Source organism: Mercenaria mercenaria, chromosome 5, assembly GCF_021730395.1.
Source record: "Mercenaria mercenaria strain notata chromosome 5, MADL_Memer_1, whole genome shotgun sequence".
Lineage (NCBI taxonomy): Eukaryota > Metazoa > Mollusca > Bivalvia > Venerida > Veneridae > Mercenaria > Mercenaria mercenaria.
In genome coordinates this window covers 68,114,552-68,139,888 of record NC_069365.1, presented here as the reverse complement: position 1 = coordinate 68,139,888, position 25,337 = coordinate 68,114,552, and the positions used below count along the sequence as shown (strand labels likewise).

Sequence of the window (25,337 nt, the reverse complement as noted above, 5' to 3'; positions counted from 1 at the left end):
TCAAAGGTTGTAGACTTAAATGAAAAGGAGCAGGGGAAGGGGGAGGGGCGAGTTACGGACGTATCCTAAAATCATGCGAGCATACATTATTGATAACATAAAATTTTGGCCTCATAATCATACTTTTCAGAAATAAAGCCACCAATTATCGACCCATTTCATTAACACGTATAGCATCGAAAATGATGGAACACATACATCTTGGTTTCAAACATTATAGTTAATATTGATTCCTACCTTTTCAACATGGCTTTCACTCGAAACATTCATGTATATCGCAATTGCTCTCAATTCACAAGAAATCTGTGATAACCTTGATTCTGGTAAGCAAACTGATTTATTTGTTATGGATTTTTCTGAAGCATTTGATAAAGTAGACCATCAAATTCTAATTTACAAATTAATTAATCTTGGTGTCAATAGGAATGTAGTAATTTGGATTTAATCATTTCTTTAAAACAGAACCCAGACAGTTGTAGTTGAGAGTCATCAATCTCAATCAGTGTCAGCCTTATCACATTTTGAACTTATGTTGTACTTGTTTGCTATCTTGCCGACTTTAAATCCTATCCTATCCTATCCTATCCTATCCTGTCCTGAGTGCCCCAAGGGTCAGTGCTGGGCCCCTGCCATTCTTATGTTTTCAGTAAAAAGTAGGCTCCGGCTTTTCGCCGATGATACAATTGTATACTTAACCAATGATACCCAATCTGACTCTGAAAAGTTACAGAATGACTCTTGGAAAATAATTGGTCAAATCTGTCATATACCCCTACAAACTTCACAACATTGAATAAAAGGTAGCATAAAATGCGAAATATCTTGGAAATACTATCAGTGATGACTAAAGTTGGAAAAGCCATATTGGTAATGTAACATCAAAAGCTAGTAATGCCATCAGATTTATAAAAAGAAATGTACATACTAGTGACAAAAGTATACAAGAAATTTTTAAGCATACAAGATATATGAAAGACCCTTTTGCAATACAATAGCACAGTATGTCACCCATGGTAAAAAAATCTTACACATGATATAGAAAAAGTGCAAAGAGCTGTAGCTAGATATGGCATGAACGACTACCCATACCAGAGTAATGTAACAGCGACGCTTACATCACTAAACTGGCTAACATTAGAACCACGTAGATTAATGCTTAACTGATCATGCTGTACCAAATCTCTAATAGCATTATCATGGTAGACCACAACCACTTAACACCATCTAGAAACAATAACTTCTTTGTGCCGTTCTCACGAACACAGTTCCACATCAACTCTTTCTTCCCTCGTACAATCAGATATTGGAATGAACTCCCATACAACATCAAGGCCAGTGCAAGCCTTCAGTGTCTCACTAACAGCTTAGCTGCTTACATATTCTAACAGAATCATCTTGTTTTTATTACTTTTTATTCTGTTTTATTTTTAACTATGTCTTACAACTTGTATCATAGCAAGGTTTTAGTAAATACTATTAAATGACACCCCGACCTTCCAGTTATAATCAAAGTTGATTGTGGGAAGAAACACAGTTGAAGTTGAATTTTTGCAAAGTGGAGCGATTTACCAAATAATAAAAAGATGCCATTATGTCAAATATGTATGCTAAAATGTCAAAATACGTAAGATTATATCGTTTGAGGTATACTTGCCAAAAAAACCGATGGTAGGACCAAAGGTAGGTACGTTTCGATATGGGTACGCTTCAACCGGTCAATGACGTCACAGGAAAAGATGGCGGCGTCGTGTGTGACGGTTGAACATTGTAAATCATGGGAAAAATCAGGAAAGCAGGAGTTGTAAGTTGAGTTTAAATATAAGATCGTTTCAGTTTGAACTATTGGTATCTATGCATGTATTTTTTATAAATCAGAAGTTATATCTTTTTCTTTCGTCCTCACGAAGATTCGAATGCTGTTGAAAGCACAGACACTTTGGGGTCAGCATCCCTTCCCCTCCCAATCCGCCACTGCCAACCTTCATCCAATATATTTTCGTCTTTTAAAACAAACTGAGCACATATCTCGATCATACAACAACTTCTGTTACCATTTCAACATGTTTAAAAAACTCCCATATTCCTGTAGATGCTCAGAAAAACTAAACATCCTGAAGTAAAGACAACTTTCTCCGAGCATTTTCAATACAAATAGCTTGTCCAAGGAATACAAGAATAGATCCCAGCTTGATGTTGCACAGGTTAAATTTACTATTAAGAGCCGGGACACAGACGATATTGTCATTGGTTATAATAAAAATATTCGCTGTAAAAGTCAACTGCCGAGAGGGTACAGGCGCTGGTTCAGTAAACCCTGTGTTTGTCAGGGCTGCTGGTTCACTCCGTGCTATGGACGATCTTTTTTTTCTTTTTTTTTTTTAAATGTAATATTTTCATATTCTTTTTAATGAATAAAAAGATCATTTAAAAAAGAAAAAAAAGATTGTCCATAGCGCGGAGCAAATCAGCGGTCCTGACAAAAACAGAGTTTACTGAACCAGCGCCTGTACCCTCTCAGCCGTTGCGACAGTTGACTTTTACAGCGAGTATTTTTATTATAACCACTGAAGATATCATCTGTGTCCCAGCTCTTTTAGTGAATTTGACCAGCGCAAATCAAGCTGGGATCTATTTTCATATTCCTTGGACAAGTTATTGGTATTGAAAATGCTCGAGTAAGTTGTCTTTAGTTTTTCTGAGCATTGATAGGAATATGGGAGTTTTTTAAACATGTTGAAATGGGAACAGAAGTTGTAGTTTGATAGAGATATGTGCTTAGTTTGTTTTAAAAGACGAAAATATATTGGCTTAAGGTTGGCAGGGGCAGATAGGGAGGGGGAGGGGTGCTGACCCCCAAGTGTCTGTGGTTGAAAGGAATTAACATTTGATCAGCTCTTGGACTGTATTTTGTTGATGCTTTACTTCCTAACTGAATATGACACAAATTTGTCATATCTAGTAAAAATATCAGTTGGCAGAGAAAATGCAGGGAGCACTTGCACTTTTAAAAATGTCTAAAATTTGTAAGGGGTAAAGCTTTTATTTTAGATGAATACCTCAACAATCTGGCATTGCTCCACACCCCAACTTGCTACATATGCCCATTTTAAACTTCCAGGGACTGCTATAGTGCATTCTACCGAAATGCAGTTGTTTTGTCTTTTGGGCATGTACGAAAACTACAGGCTAATTGGATCTAATTTAGCTTCTGAAAATTGTTTATTGCAGTGACTAGCCATCCGGTTTATATGCTTACTAAGATATTCGTAGAGAGTTAAAACAGTCCATCTAGAAATAAAGCCAAAATTAGAAAATTAAAAAAGATGGCGTTGAGGTAGAAATAAAAAATTGATGCAGACTTCCCACTTCTCCCTAAATCAGATTATGAGCACAATCCAGGTCAAAATTACCAAAGAAACCATTATGTTAATCCTTTTAATTCTTCAGTCAGTCAGGGGTGTAACTGTTTTAAGTTATGTAGGTTGTAACCTATTTCAGTTACTTTTTCAAGCATTTTATAACCTGTATTAGTTATAAAATATACACTGGGACCCCGTTATAACGCTGTCGTTGGGGTCCAAGGTTTGAGACCCGCGGATCTAGCGGGGTTAAATTTATAACGCGGGTTGATCGTATCAGCGGTATACGCAATACCCCACCCACCGGTAACGTATTTTGGACGCTGTTTTATGTTAATAAGAAATAAGAATCATATAAACATTTATTTACCTTAAATGCTACTGAAAAATACATTAAAAGAATTATAACGCTGTGTCATCTTCTCATTTTGTCGTGATTATAGAAGAAAATTGGATTTGTGTATCCTGGAAGTAAACATATCTAATGCTGTGTGAGGAGTGCGCGGTCGTGAGAATTACATATGCACTGCAATTGCACTAGGGGTTTATGTAACTAAAAGAGAAAAAACGCGGACAGTCTTAAAAAAATTAATTTTGAATAGATTAACATGAAGGAAATCGATAAATAAGATAGAAATTTTTTAAATCATCGTCGTTGATATACGATATTAAAAAGGGAGCACATTCTCAGTAAGGCTTTCAGTGCATCGAATCTTCGTTATTTCCAAAGAATTGAGTGTGATGATTACAAAAAACGGCTGCAGTTTATTACAAAATTCGATTTTTTATTCACTCAAGTGATCATACCATCTGCTTGATTGGTGCAAACTCAAACGGTTTGATAGTTGACTGACCAATGTTACACGCTTGTTATGCAAACAATCTAATTTTGACACGGTACTGATTGCCTAATTGTCACATGTCTACATGTATTGAAACTTTAACAAAGGCGATACGCAAACAAGTAAGCTAGCAGACGATTATTGATTTTTGTGACAGTTGTCATGGAAAGGTGTTAAAGTACACGTACTTGTAGTTTTAACTCTGGTTATGGTCAAATTAAGTAACATCCGCGGATTTTTTTTTTTTTTATTTAAAATTTTTTTTTTTTACCCTCTAAAATATGGGCGCCAAGGCCATACAGCGTTATACCGAGGACCGGGGTATATCGAGTAGCGTTAAAACGGGTTTCGAGTGTAGTTAACTCAGGTAGGTTATTCAAAAAAAGTCTTTTTGCTGTTCTCACAAAGTGACCGTTAAAGTGAAATTAGTAGCAAACTGTGTTTAATCAAATTCTCTTTTAGTCTGAGCATGACCTGATAAGCATAATGGGATATTAAGAGTTTCATAGCTTTAAAACATTTATCAGCCTTGCGTAAAAAATTTTTACTGCATAGCTGGAAAGATAAAAGGTCGAAGGATTCAAGAAATAATTGCATTAGTCTCATTCATAATGAGGAATTGTCACTGGAGGGCTTTGTAATATTTTATGATAACTGAAACAAGTTATGAAAGTTTAAGCAATAACTCAGATGGGTTATAAACTGCGATAACTTGAAACAGTTACACCCCTGATTGTCAGTCCCGGGAAAAACCACAAATTTGATAGAGCTTTCCTTACGACAGACAAAGGGCTATAAAACATTTATTGAACTGGCTAAAAATATTGTGTTTTTCTTGAGATTAAAGAATGATAAATACTTGTTTCCTTAACTTGCAATGTATTTTGAATAACAAAAAAAAAAATAAAGCAAAGTTTTGAAATCATCTCCTGCTTTTTAAAGATAAATTTATAACAATCTTGTCTTTTATGTCTTTTAAATACCATTCAGTTTTTATATTGATCACCAGACCTCGAGACAGCCCTATACTGCCTATTTTGAAACTTCAAAATGTTCCCATTTCTACCCTTGGAGTTCTTTACTTAGAATGATGTTTAATGTGAATGGTACTGACCTGTTATTAAAAGAGAAATTAGAGGTTACATGGTGCAGCTGAAAAAGTAAATTTTCAGTCCCCTGATGGAAATCAGCAGGCTGGTGAAGTGAGAAATGTTTAAAAAAAGAATAAAATGGTCTGGGCCTAGCTTAAAATAGGCAATTCTTACTAAGATTAGTTAGAATTGCTTCATTAATGTCCAAAAAGACCGATTCTAGCAAAACTCAAATGAAATTGTAAAATAAAAGTTATGTAATAGCAAACAACTTGTCAGTTTAGTTGTAAAAGTCCCCTTTTTGAGATGACTACTTTAAGATTAAGCCGTCACTGATATTTTTGTATTATTTGATATTTTTAGCATACGTTACTGCAATGGTGTTGGTGATAAAACGGTGTTAGCTAGTCTTGGTAGTCATGACTTCAGACAAGCTGTGTTCGATGTTTGTCTACATGTGGTCAGGGGGAACCTGAAACAAGAACAGGCTGTACATGCTTTTGCAGACCTCAAGGTTGGTGGATATAAATAAATTTACTTGATTTTCTAGGTAATTTATATATTACCAGTTACACTTTCATGTAGAACAGAAGCTGTGTTATAAATATTATAAGGCGGCTGCCTAAAAATATATGTTACAAAAAAATGTCATGAGAAAGTTTAATTTGTTATGTAAGTAATTATTAAAATTATAGCTATTTAGAATTGCTTTCTAGAGTCTACTTTGTAATATTGGTGTTTTGTTATAATTTCAGGATCATTTCCCTGATTTTGTGTCCTTGGTGGTTGATGTTCTTGGACTATTAGGTAAACTTATAAATATTATGTCTTCAGCACAAAGTGTCATTTTTGGTAAATCTGATTTTTAAGCTTACACAAATTCTTCAAATGACTGTTCCTTTACAACTAAGGTGCCAGTATCAAGTTTGAATAAAATGTCACTAATGCAATGTAGATTTTCTTGAAATCTGCCAGGATTTTGTCATTCATCATACACCTCTGATTCATGTGGGAAAGATGTCAGTTAATTGGGAAGTATAAGCTAGTACTAGCACTTGGACTTAGGCACATATATGACATCAGCCGACCTTAAAATTGCTGAAATTATCACAATTATTAAAGTTTATTATTAGGAAACTTTTATTCTTTTTGTATATTTTTACAGATGTAGAGCTGAACTGTGTTGATGAGGTTAAAGGTGCCAGGGACAGATTTTATAGTTTAGTTCAAACTTTTTCTCTGGTAAGAACAAAACCTGTTTCCTTTAGTTGTTGATATCTTCAAAACGTTGTTTTAGAGACTACTCTGCAAGAGCATACATTTATACAGCTATCAATATTGGGATGTAATCACTATTTAGATGTCAGTGATCTTCAGCTGTGCTTATTAAATGTTTTTGAACCAGTTTGATGGTAACAAAATAGGTTATTTTACTCCATGCATATAATTAAAAAAACTTACAAGAGATGTATTATTCTTCTGTGCTGTTCATTGTTTACGTATTTTTGCTGATTTCTTTACCTGCAGAGTTTTGATTGTGAATCTCTACTGAAGTCACGGTTGGATCATGATACACTTGAGAATTCTGGACTTGTACCAAACAAAACTGTTTTCACACAGAAACATGTGAAAATAAAGACGAGACTTTAGTATGTATACTATAGCATTGTTGTTATCAAAGTATTTTATTTTCGATTGACACATTTAAGGGATTGTTCAGCTCTAAAAGTATTCTTGAAAATTTGATATTATGAAAACTTTGGCATTTGGTGTGGTGTTTTGAATTAATTCAGATTATTTGAAAATTATTTAGCTGTTCTGTGATAGGACAGCAGCCAGTCATTTACTAACAAAATGGTCTTCTGCAATACTTGAAACAGGCTTGAGGTTGTTCCAAATTTTTGAGACCACAGCTGTGTTTTATTAACAATTAATTTGTAGCTCTGTATCTGTAGCTGTGTTTGTTGTGGCAATTTCTATGCCCAGGTGTTGCAGACCTGGGAAGTATACAGTGTTTGTAATGTCCATCCACCAGTCTGTCTGTTACATTTCCTTGTATACTCAACATTTGCTTCAGTTTCAATCCAATTGAAATGCAACTTGTATTGTTTTTCAGTTACAAACAGCAGAAGTTTAACCTGCTACGAGAAGAAAGTGAAGGATACTCAAAGCTTGTGACAGAACTAAATCAGGAAATTACAGAAAAGCTAACACCGGAAGTTGTCTTACAGAATATAAAATCCTTAATTGGTAAACTGTTCACATTAACATATGAAAGAAAGTAGTTGTAGTGTAAATGCTTAGTTAAAGCATATCATTCAAGTTTTTGGGCGAAAAATATTTTGTAAATGCCTTTGGTATGAACTTACTGAAATATGAAAATTTTGCAGTGTTTCTGTGTAAAGTAGTTGCCTTAGAGAGGAATTTAGTGTTTTATGGTTGGAGATACTTTTTGAAATGATTCAATCAGCATTGTAGATATGTTTTTTTTTTACACATGTGAAATATTGGCTTTTGTTTATGATTGAAATGTTTTTAGCAGTAAGAAAGTATAAAGTGTTAATAAATATTTTCAAGGCATAAAGTTAGTTTATTAATTGAGCCGCGCCATGAGAAAACCAACATAGTGGCTTTGCGACCAGCATGGATCCAGACCAGCCTGTGCATCCATGCAATCTAGTCAAGATCCAATCCATGCTGTTCGCTAACGGTTTCTCTAATTGCAATAGGCTTTGAAAGCGAACAGCATGGATCCTGACCAGACTGTGCAGATGTGCAGGCTGGTCTGGATCCATGCTGGTCGCAAAGCCACTATGTTGGTTTTCTCATGGCGGTGCTCAATTGTAATTTGTTTGCTATGATATTTCAGGTTGTTTCAACTTGGATCCAAATCGTGTGATAGACATTTTACTGGAATCATTTGAAAACCGTCCCGAGTTGGAGGATTTCTATGTGCCATTGATACAGGCTTATGTGAAGGACAATATAACACTGTGTCATTGTCTTGGGTTTAAGTTTCAATTCTTTAAGGTAATGTACTATAAGGTTATTAAAATGAAGGGGTATTTTCCTCATGTGGCTGTCAGATGCTGTATGATAGTGTTAAAGCTGCCATAATGTCTCTAAGTCTGCCAGTGTAACTAGTAAGTAGAGAGAGGTTGTAAGTTTGACTTCCTTGACAATTTGGCGGAAGGATGTGCATTTGTTGTGACTTGTCTCCAAGCACTGATCCATTGGAGATTTGTTCATGACTTGCAAAGAAAAAGATAGTACTGATTCAGAATTACAAAAGAACAGGTCAAGTTAGGCAACTGAATTTTGTCAAACATAATATTGAATAATTTGTTTGAATCTCACAAGCAAATTTATCAAAGATTGTCAGCAGCATTTTAATTGAAGTGAAGTGCAGTGTTCCACTGATCATCATGACCAGCTCATCTACAGGGTTTTAGATGTAATGCTTAATTGAGTCGTCAATTTTCTCACAGCTTTTATTATTCAGACCTTTCAAAGAAAACAAAAGACAATAGATACTTGAAACATCCTTTCATACACTTCAACAAAGATTAATATTTTCATTTACAGGATGATGAAACACCAATGTCTTTGTTCAAGCTTGCAGCCTTGTTGATGAAAAATGAACTGGTTCAATTGGATACATTATACCCACATGTAAGTTGAACTGATGTTTACATGTAATGACAGCAGTGTTACGTACATGTATATGAAAATAATCTTGAAAGTTATTCTTTAAAAGTATGCAACTTCAGATAAATTAAATGAAAGGGAAGACCAGGAATCACAGTTATTACTGCATAAATTAATTTGAATGCTCTTGGAATATGTACACTTTAAACATGTTCATGTATTTCATACCCAAATGTACACTACAAGACAGTAGTTCACATCCTAGCACATGTATTAAAGAAGAAAGATACATTCTATTCAGGTTATGATGAATAGGAATATATTGTGGAGATGTTTATTGATAATTTGATATGATGAAAATGTATATATTATAGATAGATTGTATCTTGATATGATGAAAATGTTTACATTGTTGAGAGATATTATGTTGATATGATGAAAAGGTGTATGAAATGTTTTGTTGGTATGATGAGTAGAAAGATCATGATATGATGAAGAGGTATGTATTCTTCTGATATGTTACATTGAGATATACAGTGAAACACCGCTCGCTCGAGCATCGATGACTCGAGCACCCGGGCTCGCTCGAGCAATGAATGCGGTCCCGGCTGATTTCCTTCTATTTCCTATGTGAAATTACCATGGCTGGGTCGCTCGAGCATGACACCTGGTCCCTGTGTATTAATTTACTCTTTGTTGCTTCTGGCTAACTCGAGCAGAGGTGTCAAAATTTTTCACACCTTCGCCATTCAGAATGCATCGGTTAATTTAAAATTTTCGCACGCCATGAGAATTGTGTGGTCTATTCCGCGACTATCTTAAATGTTTGTTTGTCGGTATATCTGATCTGATGAGATCTTAATATTTTAATCAGCAGTTGTTTGCATGCAGATAAAGAAAATAATAAAATCTTTTCATAAAATTGAGATGATAATTATGAGATCTTAATTTGGAGAAGTAAATTACGAGTTCGAGTACAGTTTTTCAAATAAAAGCGGCAGAAATAAGAAAAAAGCAGATTTATAACTTGAAAATTTCCATGTCGTTTCGCTTACCTTCTCTATATTGTCAATACCAGACCAGTTGCTCCGGTACCTTCTTTATATTGTCAAATCATGTCCGTGGCTCCTATGCCTTTTCAATATTGTCAATCCGAGCAATCTAGTGAAGGACCCAGTCATGGGGGGATAGCTAGATCGGAAAAACAGAAGCCGTCGGCAACGGGAAAAACTGGTATAAAGCTTAAGCTTGATGTCAAAACTATTGAGGTGAAATACAACGCTATCATGGAGGTCGAAAAGGGTCAGAAGTCCAAGGCTCAGATAGCTCGAGATTTGAAGATCAACAGCAGCACGCTGTCTACATGGGTGAAAAACGCCGTAAACATCAAAGAAGGGTATCTTACCTACAGTCCGAAACGGAAAACCATGAAAACGGGAAAATGGGACGAATTAGAGTCGGCGCGTCTACAATGGTTTAAATTTGCAAGGGACAAAGATGCAGTGCTGTCAGGTCCAATTCTGATTGCGAAAGCTGAACAATATGCTCAGAGCCTGCAGATTGAAGACTTCCATGGTACCACTGGATGGCTCGATCGATTCAAGGAACGTAATGGGATCGTTTTTCGGTCAATCAATGGGGAAAGTAGGAGCGTAAATGACGTTTCTGACGACATTGAGGCATGGAAGAAGACACGCACTGACCTTCTACAAAGGTACAACGCTGAAGATGTCTACAATGCCGACGAAACTGGGTTATTTTTCAAAATGTTACCCGAGAAGGCGTTAGACTTCAAAGGGATCGACTGTAATGGCGGGAAACGTAGCAAAGAACGGTTGACTGTAATGGTATGCATCAATATGTCCGGCACCGACAAACTGCCATTGTTTGTAATCGGTAAATCTGCGAAACCCAGATGCTTCAAGAACGTCAAAACCTTACCAACGCAATATACAAGCAACAAAAAAGCCTGGATGATGGGGCAGATCTTTGAAGACTGGCTCAGGAAAATTGACCGTGACATGAAACGCCGCGGCAGACGTATCGCAATGGTTGTAGACAACGCACCTTGTCACCCGAAACTTGAGAACCTCAGTAATATTGAGCTGATATTTCTGCCACCAAACACCACCAGTAAAACACAACCGATGGACCAGGGAGTGATCCAGAATCTCAAAGTCCATTACAGAAAAAGAGTCGTACTCCGCCAGCTTTCAGCCATTGACAACAGCCATGACTTCACGTTGTCAGTACTAGATGCACTCCGTCTTCTTCAGCAGTCATGGGAGTGCGTTACACCAACAACAATAACAAACTGCTATCGTCATGCAGGGTTCACGTTACAGATCATCGATGAGCAGGGAGATGACGACGACACCGACGAACTTGACGATATACCACTTGCTAGACTTGCCAGTATGGGTACATCATCCGAATTGCTTGGTTCGTTTTTGGAGTTTGACGACAACGACGCAACAACATCAGCCTCTGCTACAGACTCTGAAATCATCAAGTCAGGTGATCGATTCAAGAAAAGAGATCCACGAAGATAACATAGCCGACGACGATGACGAGGATGACGATTTTCAGTCGCCCCCGCCTCCCACCGCTGATGAAGCCATGGCTGCGCTAACAACCGTTCGAGAATTCCTCGAGTCTATGGAAGACACACACAAGGAATCTAAGCTGCTTTGTGCCATTTCACGAACAATTCTTAGGGGGAAAATGACTGAAGTGAATAAACTCAAACAAACGTCAATTAAGATGTTTAACAGAGATATTAATCAGTAAATCATTCGAAGGACGTGCTAAAATATTATGTGCAAACAAACATAAAGTGATTTAAACAGTTAGTGCTCAGTGTTTATCTTAGTGTGTGCCGATAAAAAGACAATTTTCATTCATGAAGGATTTAAAAAATAAAGTAAGAACAAATTGAAATGTTAAACCTTTAAATATGAAATGTTAAACCGTTAAATATTTCATGTGTTAAAATGAATGTGCTTTGTTTTTAACATTTCTTGTATTGTTTGTATGTCCTTAATTTGTTACATGATACGCTTTCGTGCATGAATTTATGAAATGAAATGAATGAATGAAAATCTAATTTCTATATGCTCTTGTTGATAAATAAAAATAAAAAGAGTAAAAGTCTTAATTGTTTTTTCACATGTGCCATTTACAAATTACATATTGAAACGTCTACCGTAGATAACGTTTGTAATACGTTTTTTGAAATGTCACGAGTGTATAACTATTACGCATCACCGTTTCCTCTGCAAACGATCCCGATGACAATTGGTAAAACAAACTTGATTTTTCTTCGTATGTTGGTTAATGCTTGAATCGCTCGAAACCATGGATAACTCGAGCATTTTGCTCATCCCCTTGCGACCTCGATCGAGCGGTGTTTCACTGTATTACATGGAGATATGTTATAAAGAGATCTGTTATATTGAGACATATTAATATTTTGCAGCTATATCCCCCTGATAGCACTATCACAGAACACAGTAAGAAAGAAATGAATGATGCTAAACAGTATGCCAGAAAACTGATGGTTGTCAATCTGTCCGACAAGGCAAATGAGGACAAGAAAAAAGAGGAAGATGCCATCAAAATTGATCCTGTAAATATTTTACCTTAAAGTTTATCATGTTCACTAATACTGTGAAATCATTTTTATTCGCGTAGGACGAATTTTCATGTATTTCGCGCTAGAACTAATGCGCGAATTTAACACTGCACTATTATTATTTTTTTAATTTATTTTTTTATTTATAAATTGAAAATGCGCAAATTAAAGCCCGCGCGAAACAGCACTTTTTCACGTTTGCGCGAAATTTATGCCAGCGAATTTAAATGATTTCACAGTAGTGTTATACTCTGACTTTAATCTTCATATTCAGTTTTATCTCTAACATTGCTCCATAATGCTTCAGTTAATGCTGCATTACTAAATGAGATGAAAAAAATTTTCCTGGGTAGGGCTAGAACACCACGCTTTACATTTAGATATTAGGCATGTGATTTTCATTCAGTGGAAGTAATTTGATCTTGTAGTGGGGGATGAATAAACTGTTTGTAACTTTGTTGTCCTATGTTTGACATGTATTTCAGCACAAAAATAATCAGAAGCTGGGCCTGGTTGAAGCACTGTTGAGTATAGGAGCCTGGGAGAAGTCAAAATCAATCTTAGATAGACTACCAGAGTTCTTCGGTACCACATACAAGCCTGTAGCTGCAGCACTGTGTGCCCTCATACATACAGTCATGGATCCTGTGTACAGAAAGTAAATAGTGTTATATACTGTGAATTCATTTAGTTTTTAGCTCACCTGAGCCAAAGGCTCATGGTTAGCTTTTGTGACTGCGCAATGTTTGTCGTCCGTCGTCAGTCGTGCGTTCGTCAACATTTTCTAAAAAAAATCTTCTTGAAAACCACTGGGCAGAATTACACCAAACTTCACAGGAATGATCCTTGGGTGGTCCCCTTTCAAATTGTTCAAAGAATTAAAATTCCATGCAGAACTCTGGTTGCCATGGCAACCGAAAGGAAAAACTTTAAAAATCTTCTTGTCCAAAACCACATGGCGTAGAGCCTTGATATTTAACATGTGACATCAGCTTATGGTTCTCTATTAGGATTGTTCAAATTGTGCCCCTGGGGGTGAAACGAGGCACTGCCCCGGGGGTCACAAGTTTTACATAGACTTATATAGTAAAAAACTTTAAAAATCTTCTTGTCTTAATCCACATGACCTAGGCCTTTTATATTTTGTATGTAGCATTGCCTTGTGGTCCTCTACCAAAATTGTTCAAATTATGCCCCTGGGATGAAAAGAGGCCCTGCCCTGAGGGGGGGGGGGGGGTCTCATGTTTTACAGCTTGGCGCTCAGCATTAAGAGGATAGTACTAGTACTGGTCAGCCCGGTGTCAGTATAATGTGACTGGGTGGGGTATCATGTCATGTGTCTACGGCGTGATATTCCAGTGAGGCAGCACTATAAAGTTGGGCATTGTGCTCACTGCTACAAGTAGACACCGTCGTTCATATGACTGAAAAATTGTTGAGAAAGACGTTAAACCCGAACACACACACACACACTCATGTTTTACAGACTTACATAGGAAAAAAAACTTTAAAAAACTTCTTGCCTGAAACTGCAAGGCCTAGGCTTTTGATATTAAGTATGTTGCCTTTCCTAGTGTTTCTATACCAAAATTGTTCAAATTATGTCCCTGGGGTGAAAAGAGGCCCTGCCCTGGGGGTACCAAGCCATATATGGTGGATCTCTAATAAGTTTTTTTCAAATTATGCCCCTGGGCCGGGGGGTCATTTGTTATAATAATGAGTTATATAAGAAATACTTCAAAAATTATCAGGTCATATTTCCTAGACTGTTTAATTATAATTACCTGATGACCCAAGCGGATAGGGATCACTTGACTGTGACCTTGACCTACTTTCTTGTTTTTTAAGATACAGCCTTGAAATTTGGGTGACATGTACAGTTGCACACCAATCTTAAAACTGTCTTTCAGTGACATGAATGTGACCTACTGACCTACTTTCTAATATTTTAGCATCAGTTTGCCATTTGAAACATGTGGCTCATATTACTCAGGTGAGCGATTCAGGGTCATCATGACCCTCTTGTTTGGGCATGGAATTTTGTAATTTGAGCTTAGTAGATATGAATTTGTAGATTTTTAATTCTTAATATGAATAGGTAATTAACTTGTTCATTTGTGATGTAATTTCTAGTATTGACTCAACCAGCCAAATCCATGAAGATAAGGCGCTTTCTTGATTTCTAAAATTCTAATGGACATAGTATTTTATGTCTTTAAAAAAAATGAAACCTGGTTCAGGTGTTTTTCACTAATAAAGTTCATATATGTGTGTCTGTGACGAAATCCATCGGGTTGAATAGAGAGACTTGGAAATTTCTTTGAGATATCCTGAATTTGAAGACAAGCAAATTCAAGATACAAAGTTTCAGCTATATATGAATATGGATAGATACATATATGTTTATACATGCATTTCAGGAATAGTGGTATGAGTACAAAGATAATTGCTAAATGGGTGAAACCTGGTAAGCTTGGATCTGAGGTACAGCTAGCCACTACATTCAAGGAGGTGTACACACTGGTATATCCAATGGTTACCTACCTGGGTCCATATGCTGCCTGTGATCCGGTACTCCTAGTCAAGCTGATCAGGCTCGGCAAGTTTTATATGAATAAGGTACTGTAGTATAAATTTCAATTAATCTTAAATATAGAAATATAACAGAGGTGTTATTTGATTTGCTTAGCTATTGTTATTCATATAATTATGAAAATAATTTGGGTGTCAGTGAATGAAAGTTTTATTTGACTATTTGAAAAAGTAGCCTTTGAATCACATGTTTTGAAATCATTGGTTTCGTCCCAGATAGCAGAGTTTTAAATAATTTTATAATGATTAAAAGGTCATGGTTTTAGGTTATAATGTGGATCATTTCATTAATGTATAGGAATGAGACTTGCAGTTTCTCTGTAAAATTATATTATTTTGATAACCTATAAGATCCTTTCATAGGGAAGATAAAATTGATAGTCCTTGTTGAATTTACTGTGAATAGCTTTTGATATATTTCAAAAAGAATATATTCTTGTACATAGATGAAGACTGTAAGGTGAAAATATTTAAATATGACATAATGTATTCTTTTCATTTTGCAGAGAAATCAGGGAAGTTTGAGTGTGGAGGATAACCTCATGTACTTCGGCTTATTGAGTATACTTGATGAAGTGATTATACCCAGCTTGTCATTTGAAACTGCAGCTATTATTTACAACTACAAATTAACAAAATTAAATGCAATTCACACGTTATACCATAGTTTGTATCAATATATGTCTAATGCCATACAACAAAACGGACATTGTATTTATATGCTATAGACTGGCACAATATTTCATATTACAATAATATAAATTACATACATGGTACTAGACTTGCCATATAGATTTATACATTACAGTGCAATGCAGTATCGGCGTTCCATAACAACGAAATGTTTGACATAAGGTTTTGAAACAGAGTACTTTACAATTATCATGTTACAAATTTCAGTACAAATCTTACATCTTATATAAACGAAACATTTTTGACTCCTCTTTCGAAATAATTTACAAAAGTCTGAAAAGTTTAATAAACTAGAAAATGCTTTAGTAAAAAAGCGCATGTCTCCCCCAATGCAAAGTCCTATAGGCAAGAAGTCAATAGGGGTCAGGAGCAAAAGTCAAAGAGACACTGATGGTTGGCTGCAATAGGGATCATCTACTTGGCATGTCCAGTCATCCCGCTAAATTTCAACACTCTTGGCTAGTGGTTCTCAAGTCACTGGTCAGGCTCCTGTGACCTTGACCTTTGATCAAGTGACCTCAAAATAAATAGGGGTCATCTACTCTGCATGTCCAATCATCCTATTAAGTTTCAACATTGTAGGTCAAGTGGTTCTCAAGTTATTTCCAAAAAATGATTTTACATGAACAGGCCACTGTGACCTTGACCTTTAAACAAACTGACCCCAAAATCAATAGGGGTCATCTACTCTGCATGTTCAATCATCCTATGAAGTTTCAACATTCTGGGTCAAGTGGTTCTCAAGTTATTGATCGGAACTGGTTATCAATGTTCAGGCCTCTGTGACCTTGACCTTTAACGGAGTGACCCCAAAAACAATAGAGGTCATTTACTCTGCATGAACAATCATCCTATGAAGTTTCAACATTCTGGGTCAAGAGGTTCTCAAGTTATTGATTGGAAATGGTTTTCCATGTTCAGGCCCCTGTGGCCTTGACCTTTAACAGAGTGACCCTAAAATTGTTAGAAGTCATCTACTCTGCATGACCAATCATCCTATGAAGTTTCATCATTCTGGGTCAGGTGGTTCTCAAGTTACTGACCGGAAATGGTTTTCAATGTTCAGGCCCCTGTGACCTTGACCTTTCACAGAGTGACGCCAAAATCATTAGGGGTCATCTAATCTGCATGAGCAATCATCCTATTAAGTTTCAACATTCTGGGTCAAGGGGTTCTCAAGTTACTGACCGGAAATGGTTTTCAATGTTCAGGCCACTGTGACCTTGACCTTTAATGGAGTGACCCCAAAATCGATAGGGGTCATCTACTTTGCATGTACAATCATCATATGAAGTTTCAACATTCTGGGTCAAGTGGTTCTCTAGTTATTGATTGGAAATGGTTTTCCATGTTTAGGTACCCTGTGACCTTGACCTTTGATGGAGTGACCCCAAAATCAATAGAGATCATCTACTCTTCATGACCAATCATCCTATAAAGTTTCAACATTCTGGGTCAAGTGGTTCTCTAGTCATTGATCGGAAATGGTTTTCAATGTTCAGGCCCCTGTGACCTTGACCTTTGATGGAGTGACCCCAAAATCAAAAGGAGTCATCTATTCTTCATGAACAATCATCCTATGAAGTTTCAACATTCTGGGTCAAGTGGTTCTCTAGTTATTGATCGGAAATGGTTTTCAATGTTCAGGCCCCTGTGACCTTGACCTTTGACGGAGTGACCCCAAAATCAATAGGGGTCATCTACTCTTCATGACCAATTATCCTATGAAGTTTCAGAATTCTGGGTTAAGTGGTTCTCTAGTTATTGATCAAAAATGGTTTTCAATGTTCAGGCCCCTGTGACCTTGACCTTAGACGGAGTGACCCCAAAAACAATAGGGGTCGTCTACTCCAGCAGCCCTACAACCCTATGAAGTTTGAAGGTTCTAGGTCAAATGGTTCTCCAGTTATTGCTCGGAAATGAAGTGTGACGTACGGACGGACGGACGGACTCTTCAGGCCCCTGTGACCTTGACCTTTGACGGAGTGACCCCAAAGTCAATAGGGGTCATCTACTCTTCATGACCAATCATCCTATGAAGTTTCAGAATTCTGGGTCAAGTGGTTCTCTAGTTATTGATCGGAAATGGTTTTCAATGTTCAGGCCCCTGTGACCTTGACCTTTGACGGAGTGACCCCAAAAATAATAGGGATCGTCTACTCCAGCAGCCCTACAACCCTATAAAGTTTGAAGGTTCTAGGTCAAATGGTTCTCCAGTTATTGCTCGGAAATGAAGTGTGACGTACGGACGGACGGACGGAAGGACGGACGGACGGAAGGACGGACAGGGCAAAAACAATATGTCTCCTGGGGGAGACAATTATCCTGACATACCGAAACTAGCCAAAATCACATGCCGAAAAGTAAATGTTACAGAATTATGTAGAATGGGAAAAAAATTTACCAAATAAATTTCGTAATTCAAAAATCATACAAAAATCTAACAAATAAATTTCTTACCTCGATCGAGCATAAATTTCTAGCAAGAAAAAACAATCTGACATACATTCGTGTGCGCAAGGCATATCTAGTCCAGTCTATTTGTAGGGTAATGTCCCGCCAAATACTAAATTTCATGGGACTCGCGGCTAAGCCGTGGACTCCGACTATTTGCTTTTCCACGGGAATCATGATATAGCCGGGAAATCTGACTACTTTGGCGCGGATTGAAATTGACAATTTGAGGCCCATTATAGTGGTTTTGGGGATAAAAACATGAATTACTGAAGTTTATAAAATATCAACTTTCTTATTACTGAACCGAATTTAATAAAATTTACATGGAAATTTAAGTTATGAAATACAAAAGGCATGAGAGGTATTTTATGCGTGAAATCTGACATTTACCTCAATAACTCAAAAATTTACAAAAAGATGATGCAATACCTGCATTTACACTACAGATAAAATAAGGCCCGTATGTAAATTTGTGACACCATTCATGCTGAAAATTGTCCCAGCAATAACGTTGCAACCGAATTTACGCATCTGACGTGTTCAAATGGATATACTTGTCATACATAGATGGTGTTTGCACATGCAACCGTAAGTATAATATTTATAAACACTTACCCTCTAATGTAATGATATAAGTGAGCCATGCCATGGGAAAACCAACATAGTGGGTATGCGCCAGCATGGATCCAGACAGCCTACGCACCCGCGCGTCTGGTCAGGATCCATGCTGTTCGCTAATAGTTTCTCCATTCCAATAGGCTTTAAAAAGCGAACAGCATGGAGCCTGACCAGACTGCGCGGATGCGCAGGCTGGTCTGGATCCATGCTGGTCGCATACCCACTATGTTGGTTTTCTCATGGCGCGGCTCAAGTATTGAACATACATGTACACTAGCACATGTCTTTAACGCTTTGAAAAAAAAAATGAAACAAAGTCTCATATTTCCCGTATGAAATACGTTCAGATTTTCATTAACAACACGCAACATTGCATAGCAAATATATGGTGGCTGATTTATGCCATCTGTTATTTCGTTCTGTCGTAGCGACACAACGAGAAACATCGCTATGGCGCCAGGGTCGTTTGGCGGGGCGACGTTTGGCGGGAAGTCATAACGACGTTCGTTGGGGCGACGTTTTGTCGCAGCGCCATAACGACATTTGTTGTTGTGGCTCTGCGGCAGAACGAAATAACGAAATAGCACAACACAGCCACCATTCAAATCACTGATAATTACTGTTAAACTTCGCGGTTTGTGTAAACCAGTGCATTCAAATTGCTCTACAGATTTTTTTTAATCTTTAGTGATATGTGCACATGTTCTTAAAATTAAAATATGTCTGCTGACTTTATAGCCATAAGATTTCTTCTTACTTTTTGAAATTTACAGGTGAGTTTAATCAGAACGGATTTCCATACTGACATTATAATACATTTTTGTTTTCTCAGCAAACCAAGGCTACTTCTGTACCCACCAAGTGAATTGTACGAGCCTATTAAACTGCTTTGGGGATGGCAATGTGTCTTTAATGGATGCAGATGTGGTGGAAACTTTATCAAAAGGAAGTTATTTCAGTCGTTTCTTTTAAAAGTGACATGTTTAAGTTATTGCAATAAAATTATTATCAACAATATGTTGTGTCATTTTTCCATGATTTTGTAAATCAGTTATATCATGCAGCTACACTAACGAGAAAAAAGAAACGCCTCATTCAAACTCGTTGCACAATATTTTGTTAACCGTGATTCAAGATAACAAAAGAACAACTCCATTCGCAAATCTAATGATTTAAAAGTTGAAACGTGAGGCTCTTCACTGTACACTACGTTCTGCCAACGCTGGCCGCGATGGTTGCGGGCCCAAATACACGGTTGGTGACGGTGACGTAGCGTAATAAGTTTAATAACTGAACCAGCTGTCATACGTTATTTACGAGTGAAGGTCAAAAAGGCCTACGGTCAAGGACCAAATTAGAGGCATTAAATTTTGAAAAGCGTATAAATATAAGGCGATGTGAAACTTTTAAGTAAAACATGAAAGTCTCTTATGTGTTTGCAAGTTAATAGAGGCACTAATCACAACTTCCTTAGGTTCCTTAGAATGCCAATAATACGGGAGCTGATTTGTGACATTTCGTGTGTTCATGTCAGCGAAGCGAAATGTCGAAGTAACGAAAACACGAAAGGTCGAAACAATGCTTATTTATCGTGTGTTCGTCTTCCGACTTTCGAGGCAAATAAAGGAAGTAACGAAACATTGAAAGCGAAATAACGAATTTTCGGAGGCGTCTCACGAACTTTGATCACTTCGTGTCGGCGGGTATTAAAACTTCGCGTTGTCGCCCTTCTTTTGTACTAAAGCTTAAAATACTCGTTGAGTAACACGTTTTGTCGAGTATGAAAGATTTTACATGATTAATTGATATTAGATAATTATTTTATGTGTGGTAAAATGCATTATCGAGATAGCACTCGTAGCTAAGTCAGACGTAATGATGCTGAAAAAGTAGTATATAGAGGCGTAATGTATGTAAGCATTCCTTTTCCCCACAGCATTTATGTGTTCAAGCATAAGCATTGAAATGATCGCTATATTTACGTACTAATTCTAAGGTGAACGCAAAGTCTATAAAATATTGAGAATGTTTGAACAATGTTATCTGACTTTCATAAGTAGTTGGTATTTTCTGTGCGACTAACGCTGTAGAGCTTACGTGTTCGAAATTTTAATTACATACGCATTTGACTTTGATTAAATACTGTCGTATGTTCTTGAACTAAGTTAAAAATATCTGTGAGATTTTCCCAAAAATCTTGAAAGATTACATAAAATAAATTAAACGCAGCTGTTTCTATACCGATTACATGTTTCATTACTCTACGTCCGAGACTATTAATAATACATTTCAGAAAAAAAAAATATATATATATATAATTATATATTGTTATATTTGATCAACTAAAATTATAATGATATCAACTTAAATTCCTAAAAGTTACACAATTACTATGTGAAAGATTCCTACCGGAAGGCGAATACACAAACTGATGACGAAATTGAACATTAATTTTTGTTGGTTTTTTTGTGTCTTCTATCCGCTAACACGAACACACATGACAAATTTTGTCATTTGTTCGTGTTAGCGGATGGAAGATACAAAAACACAAAAGATTGAAAATTGCTTATTTGTCGTGTGTTCGCCTTTCGGCTTTCGAGGTGAATACCCGAAGACACGGCATAAAGGAAAGGTGACAAAAAGAATTTTTAAAACCTGCCGACACGATTCGTTATTTCGCCTTCAATGTTTCGTGTCGTCCAGTTTTCGACCGTTCGTGTTTTCGTTACTTCGTCATTTCGCTTCACCGACACGAACGTACGAAATGTTAGAAATCAGACACCTTTGGAAACAGTATACTTTTTCATATTGAAATTAGAAAAGCCTCGTTTTAAAATCGAAGATTGATAGTAATTTCTGCGAGCAAAAGCCCTAAAACAGACAAAAGGCCAGCAAAAGGCCCAGTATGCTACTCAAAGAAAATAAAGGAAACCACTAACGACCATAAAATATAATCTTCAATCTATCTTTTCCATTTACAATATCGCATTTGAATACTGTTTCATTTATTGCGTGTTTTGAATTTTAATTAAACCAGCTGCATTCAATTAATGCTTTTATTAAGTCATATTCCATTTTAACAAATATTGTACAAGAGGTAAAAGTATTGTACAAGAGGTAAGTCGGAAAAAAAATTGAGCTTTTGCCTCAAAAATATCTGATATAAATTAGTGTTTGTAACGTTTGAAACTATTCTTCATGAATTACCACAGCTATTGCATAATATTTAAATTCTACAATCATGATTTCGTTTTTCAGTGTGAATAGCGAGTTTCGTTTACGTACAAATGGGAGATCAATCTGCGAAGTGCTTGGACACCACTAGAATGCAACTAGTGTTCGTCTGCCTCATTTATTTATTCTTTAGAAGTGGCACAAGCATGTTCAGTACAATAATTGGACCACATTTACTGCGTATCGTTTGCGAAAAGCGATTTCCGGATAACAGAACCGTTTGTGATCAGCTTAAACTACTTCCGGTAATTGAAAACGAGGTTCGGGAATACGCCAGCTTTTATTTCATACTCTACCGGTTGTTTATGAATGCCCCTTCTATGTTTTCTGCACTATTTTGTGGAGCATGGAGTGACAGAAAAGGTAGGAAGATACCGATGACATTTCCATGTGTGGGAGCCATTCTATCAGCAATGTTTCTTTTGGTGAGCTTGTACATGGGACCCTTTGCTATTTGGACTGCTCTACTTGGAACCTTAATACAATCCGTGTTAGGAAATACGGCAGTATTTGCAATGGCTGTAAATGCATACATCGCTACGGTATCAATCAATGATCAAAGAACCAAAAATATTTCAATTCTCTATGCAATGAGTGCATTCGGGCAGAGTTTTGGTGCGTTTTTAGCAGGAGTACTGGAATGGAAGTTGTTGATATCTTACAGCATTGTTATAGGATTCAATTGTTTAACTCTTTTGATGACCATTTTATTTGTGATAGAAACTAGACACAGAAACAAAGACAAAAATGTTAAAAACACACAAGAAACCCAGACAACAAGTTTCACTTGCTCCAACTTGACAGGCGGAATAAAATCATATAAAGATCTGCTGACTGAAAAGGATACAAATACAGTTCGGAAGCTTATTATTGCACAGTTGTGTCTTTTATTTATTTATGGTTGTGACATGCATGGTGTACAGGACGTGTTTTTGATGTATGTTACAGCGCGGCCTTTCAATTGGTCAAAATCCGGATATTCGTATTATATCTCCCTTCGAAAAATTTCTACTGGAATCACTTATTTTCTTGTATTACCATTCCTATCCAATATACTGAAATTTTCCGACACCACAATGATAATTATAGGATTACTTTGCAATGTATCTAGGTATGTCGGAACCGGACAACAAGCAACAAGTCTTGGATGCTATACGCTTTACTGTCTGTATGGTCCGTCTCATTACTAACCAGACCTTGCATATGGTCAGTCTTTAGCAAATCTGTGAACGAACAAGAACTAGGAAAAATGTATACCCTTTGTAGTATCACCGAAACACTGGCTAGTTGTGTAGGGTCTGTAATTTATGTTTATCTGTACGGTGCAACTGTTGCTTTCTGTCCGAGCATTGTTTTCTATGTGATGGGGCTTTCGACCATTGTTATCTTACTTGCTGGAATTGCTATGAACAAATGCTTTAGACAGAAAGATGTTGCCAACAGTATTTCAGAGTCATGCTCAGTCTCAGCAGAAGCAAGCGAAATAAGTGAAAATAATCAATCCAATAGAAACACAGATGAGATGAATTGCAAGTACATCTCAAGTAACACAAATATTCTATCAAAAGCGGCTGAAATCAATCCAAATGAGAAAAGCCATCTTAACAATATATGCAGTTCCAGCAAGCTACAGTATTCGGCAACTAAAAGTGATTATTCTGATCCTCCTTGACACAACACAAGCTTTTAATTCAGCAAGCACATGGCTTAACATACAAGATATCAAGGATGTTGTCTTTAACTGCCGTGTGGTGGCCGAAACAAAAGCTATAATTTTGGATTCTAGTGTTTGTTATAATTTATCTAGTCGAGTCAAATATACCTGCGTATCTACAGAATTCCAACATAAGCTAGTGCTGAGGGTGTGCTGTAAATTTTGTTTTTGTTTTTTCTCTCGTGAACAGACAATCAAACCGAGCCTGCTATTATTTTGCTTGCCTGCGTTCTTTCTGCGTCAGAATGATCTTACTGTTTTTTTAACATTCATGAATATCTGATTAAATATTAGTTATTTCATTTGTTTTCTGTACTGGTTTAAAACATTTTTCAGTATTTTAGTTAACATATAATTGCGGTCTGTTAACTTGTGGCATGTTTCACGAAAGTTCATAAGTTTTGAAGTTCTCTCCGAAGCGTGCCCAAGAATGCTACAGTTGTCTGAACAAAATATGCCAGAATAGTTTAGGTATGAATCATTTTGTAACCTTGACCTTGACCTGAGAGACCCGGGTCACAAGCGTGACACACCTCAATATGGGTAACATTTGTGTCAAATTATTTTCAAATCCCTTGATAAATGGCAGAGTTATGGACCAGACAAGAAAATGATCATGTTAACCTTTGACTTCTAATAGTGACATTGACCTTGGAGCTAGAGGTCTAAGTCTTGCGCATGACGTTTCATCTTAGGGAACATTTATGCCAAGTAATTTTAAAATCCCTTTATCGATGGCAGAGTTATGGACTGGGCAAAAAACAAATCTTGTTAACCTTAAACCTCTATATATGACCTTGACCTTAGAGCTAGGGGTCTGAATCTTGCGCATGACACGTTGTCTTATTTTGGGAAACATTTAAGCCAAATAATTTCAAATTCCCTTGATGAATGGCAGAGTAATGAGCCGGACACCTGTTGACCGTTTGAGATATCCCGCCAAGGTAATTTGTTGAGGTGACAGATTCTAGAAGTGTATTATGCAGGCGAGGGGATACGACGTTTCCTTCTTGTGATGTGGATAACTTGTCATTTGGCGATACTGAATTCCAGATCCCTGTCTAACTCCCACTTTTCTAAAGATTTAAGGTCGTTTTGGAGGGTATTTGATTGTCTGACAGAGGTAAGCTACCTGTATATTGCAGTGTCGATCATCACTTTAGACTCGATATTTTGTGGTTATTTCCACCTGGATTTTTTATTCCATGTAGAACTGGTTGCAACCGAGTTAAGGCCAAAAGATCCCAATACTGGTTCATTGGTGTAACTGCATATCAAATATCTATGTTGTTGTGGTTTCAGAGACAGTTTTCTTAAATCCCCTATAAAAGATTAAGAATAACAAAGGACCATAGGAGCGGACCGTTCTTTAGACCATGATGTCCTTCGTACAAGTCTGATACACACCTATTGCTACATACCTTATGTACATGACCCAGATAAATTAAATAAAGA

The 25,337-nt window shown here is 36.7% G+C and overlaps 1 protein-coding gene across 1 annotated transcript; it reads left to right on the top strand.

Annotated features, from left to right (window-relative positions):
* The first annotated feature begins 1,726 nt into the window (after positions 1-1,726).
* LOC123557507 (THO complex subunit 2-like) lies at positions 1,727-23,840 on the top strand. Its single transcript, XM_053544666.1, has 13 exons — positions 1,727-1,801; positions 5,656-5,806; positions 6,048-6,099; positions 6,458-6,534; positions 6,820-6,941; positions 7,409-7,542; positions 8,162-8,322; positions 8,878-8,964; positions 12,419-12,568; positions 13,060-13,232; positions 14,995-15,193; positions 15,673-15,821; positions 23,591-23,840. The coding sequence occupies exons 1-13, from the start codon at positions 1,737-1,739 to the stop codon at positions 23,838-23,840; spliced, it is 1,770 nt and encodes a 589-aa protein (XP_053400641.1). The 5' UTR covers positions 1,727-1,736.
* The last annotated feature ends 1,497 nt before the right edge of the window (positions 23,841-25,337 follow it).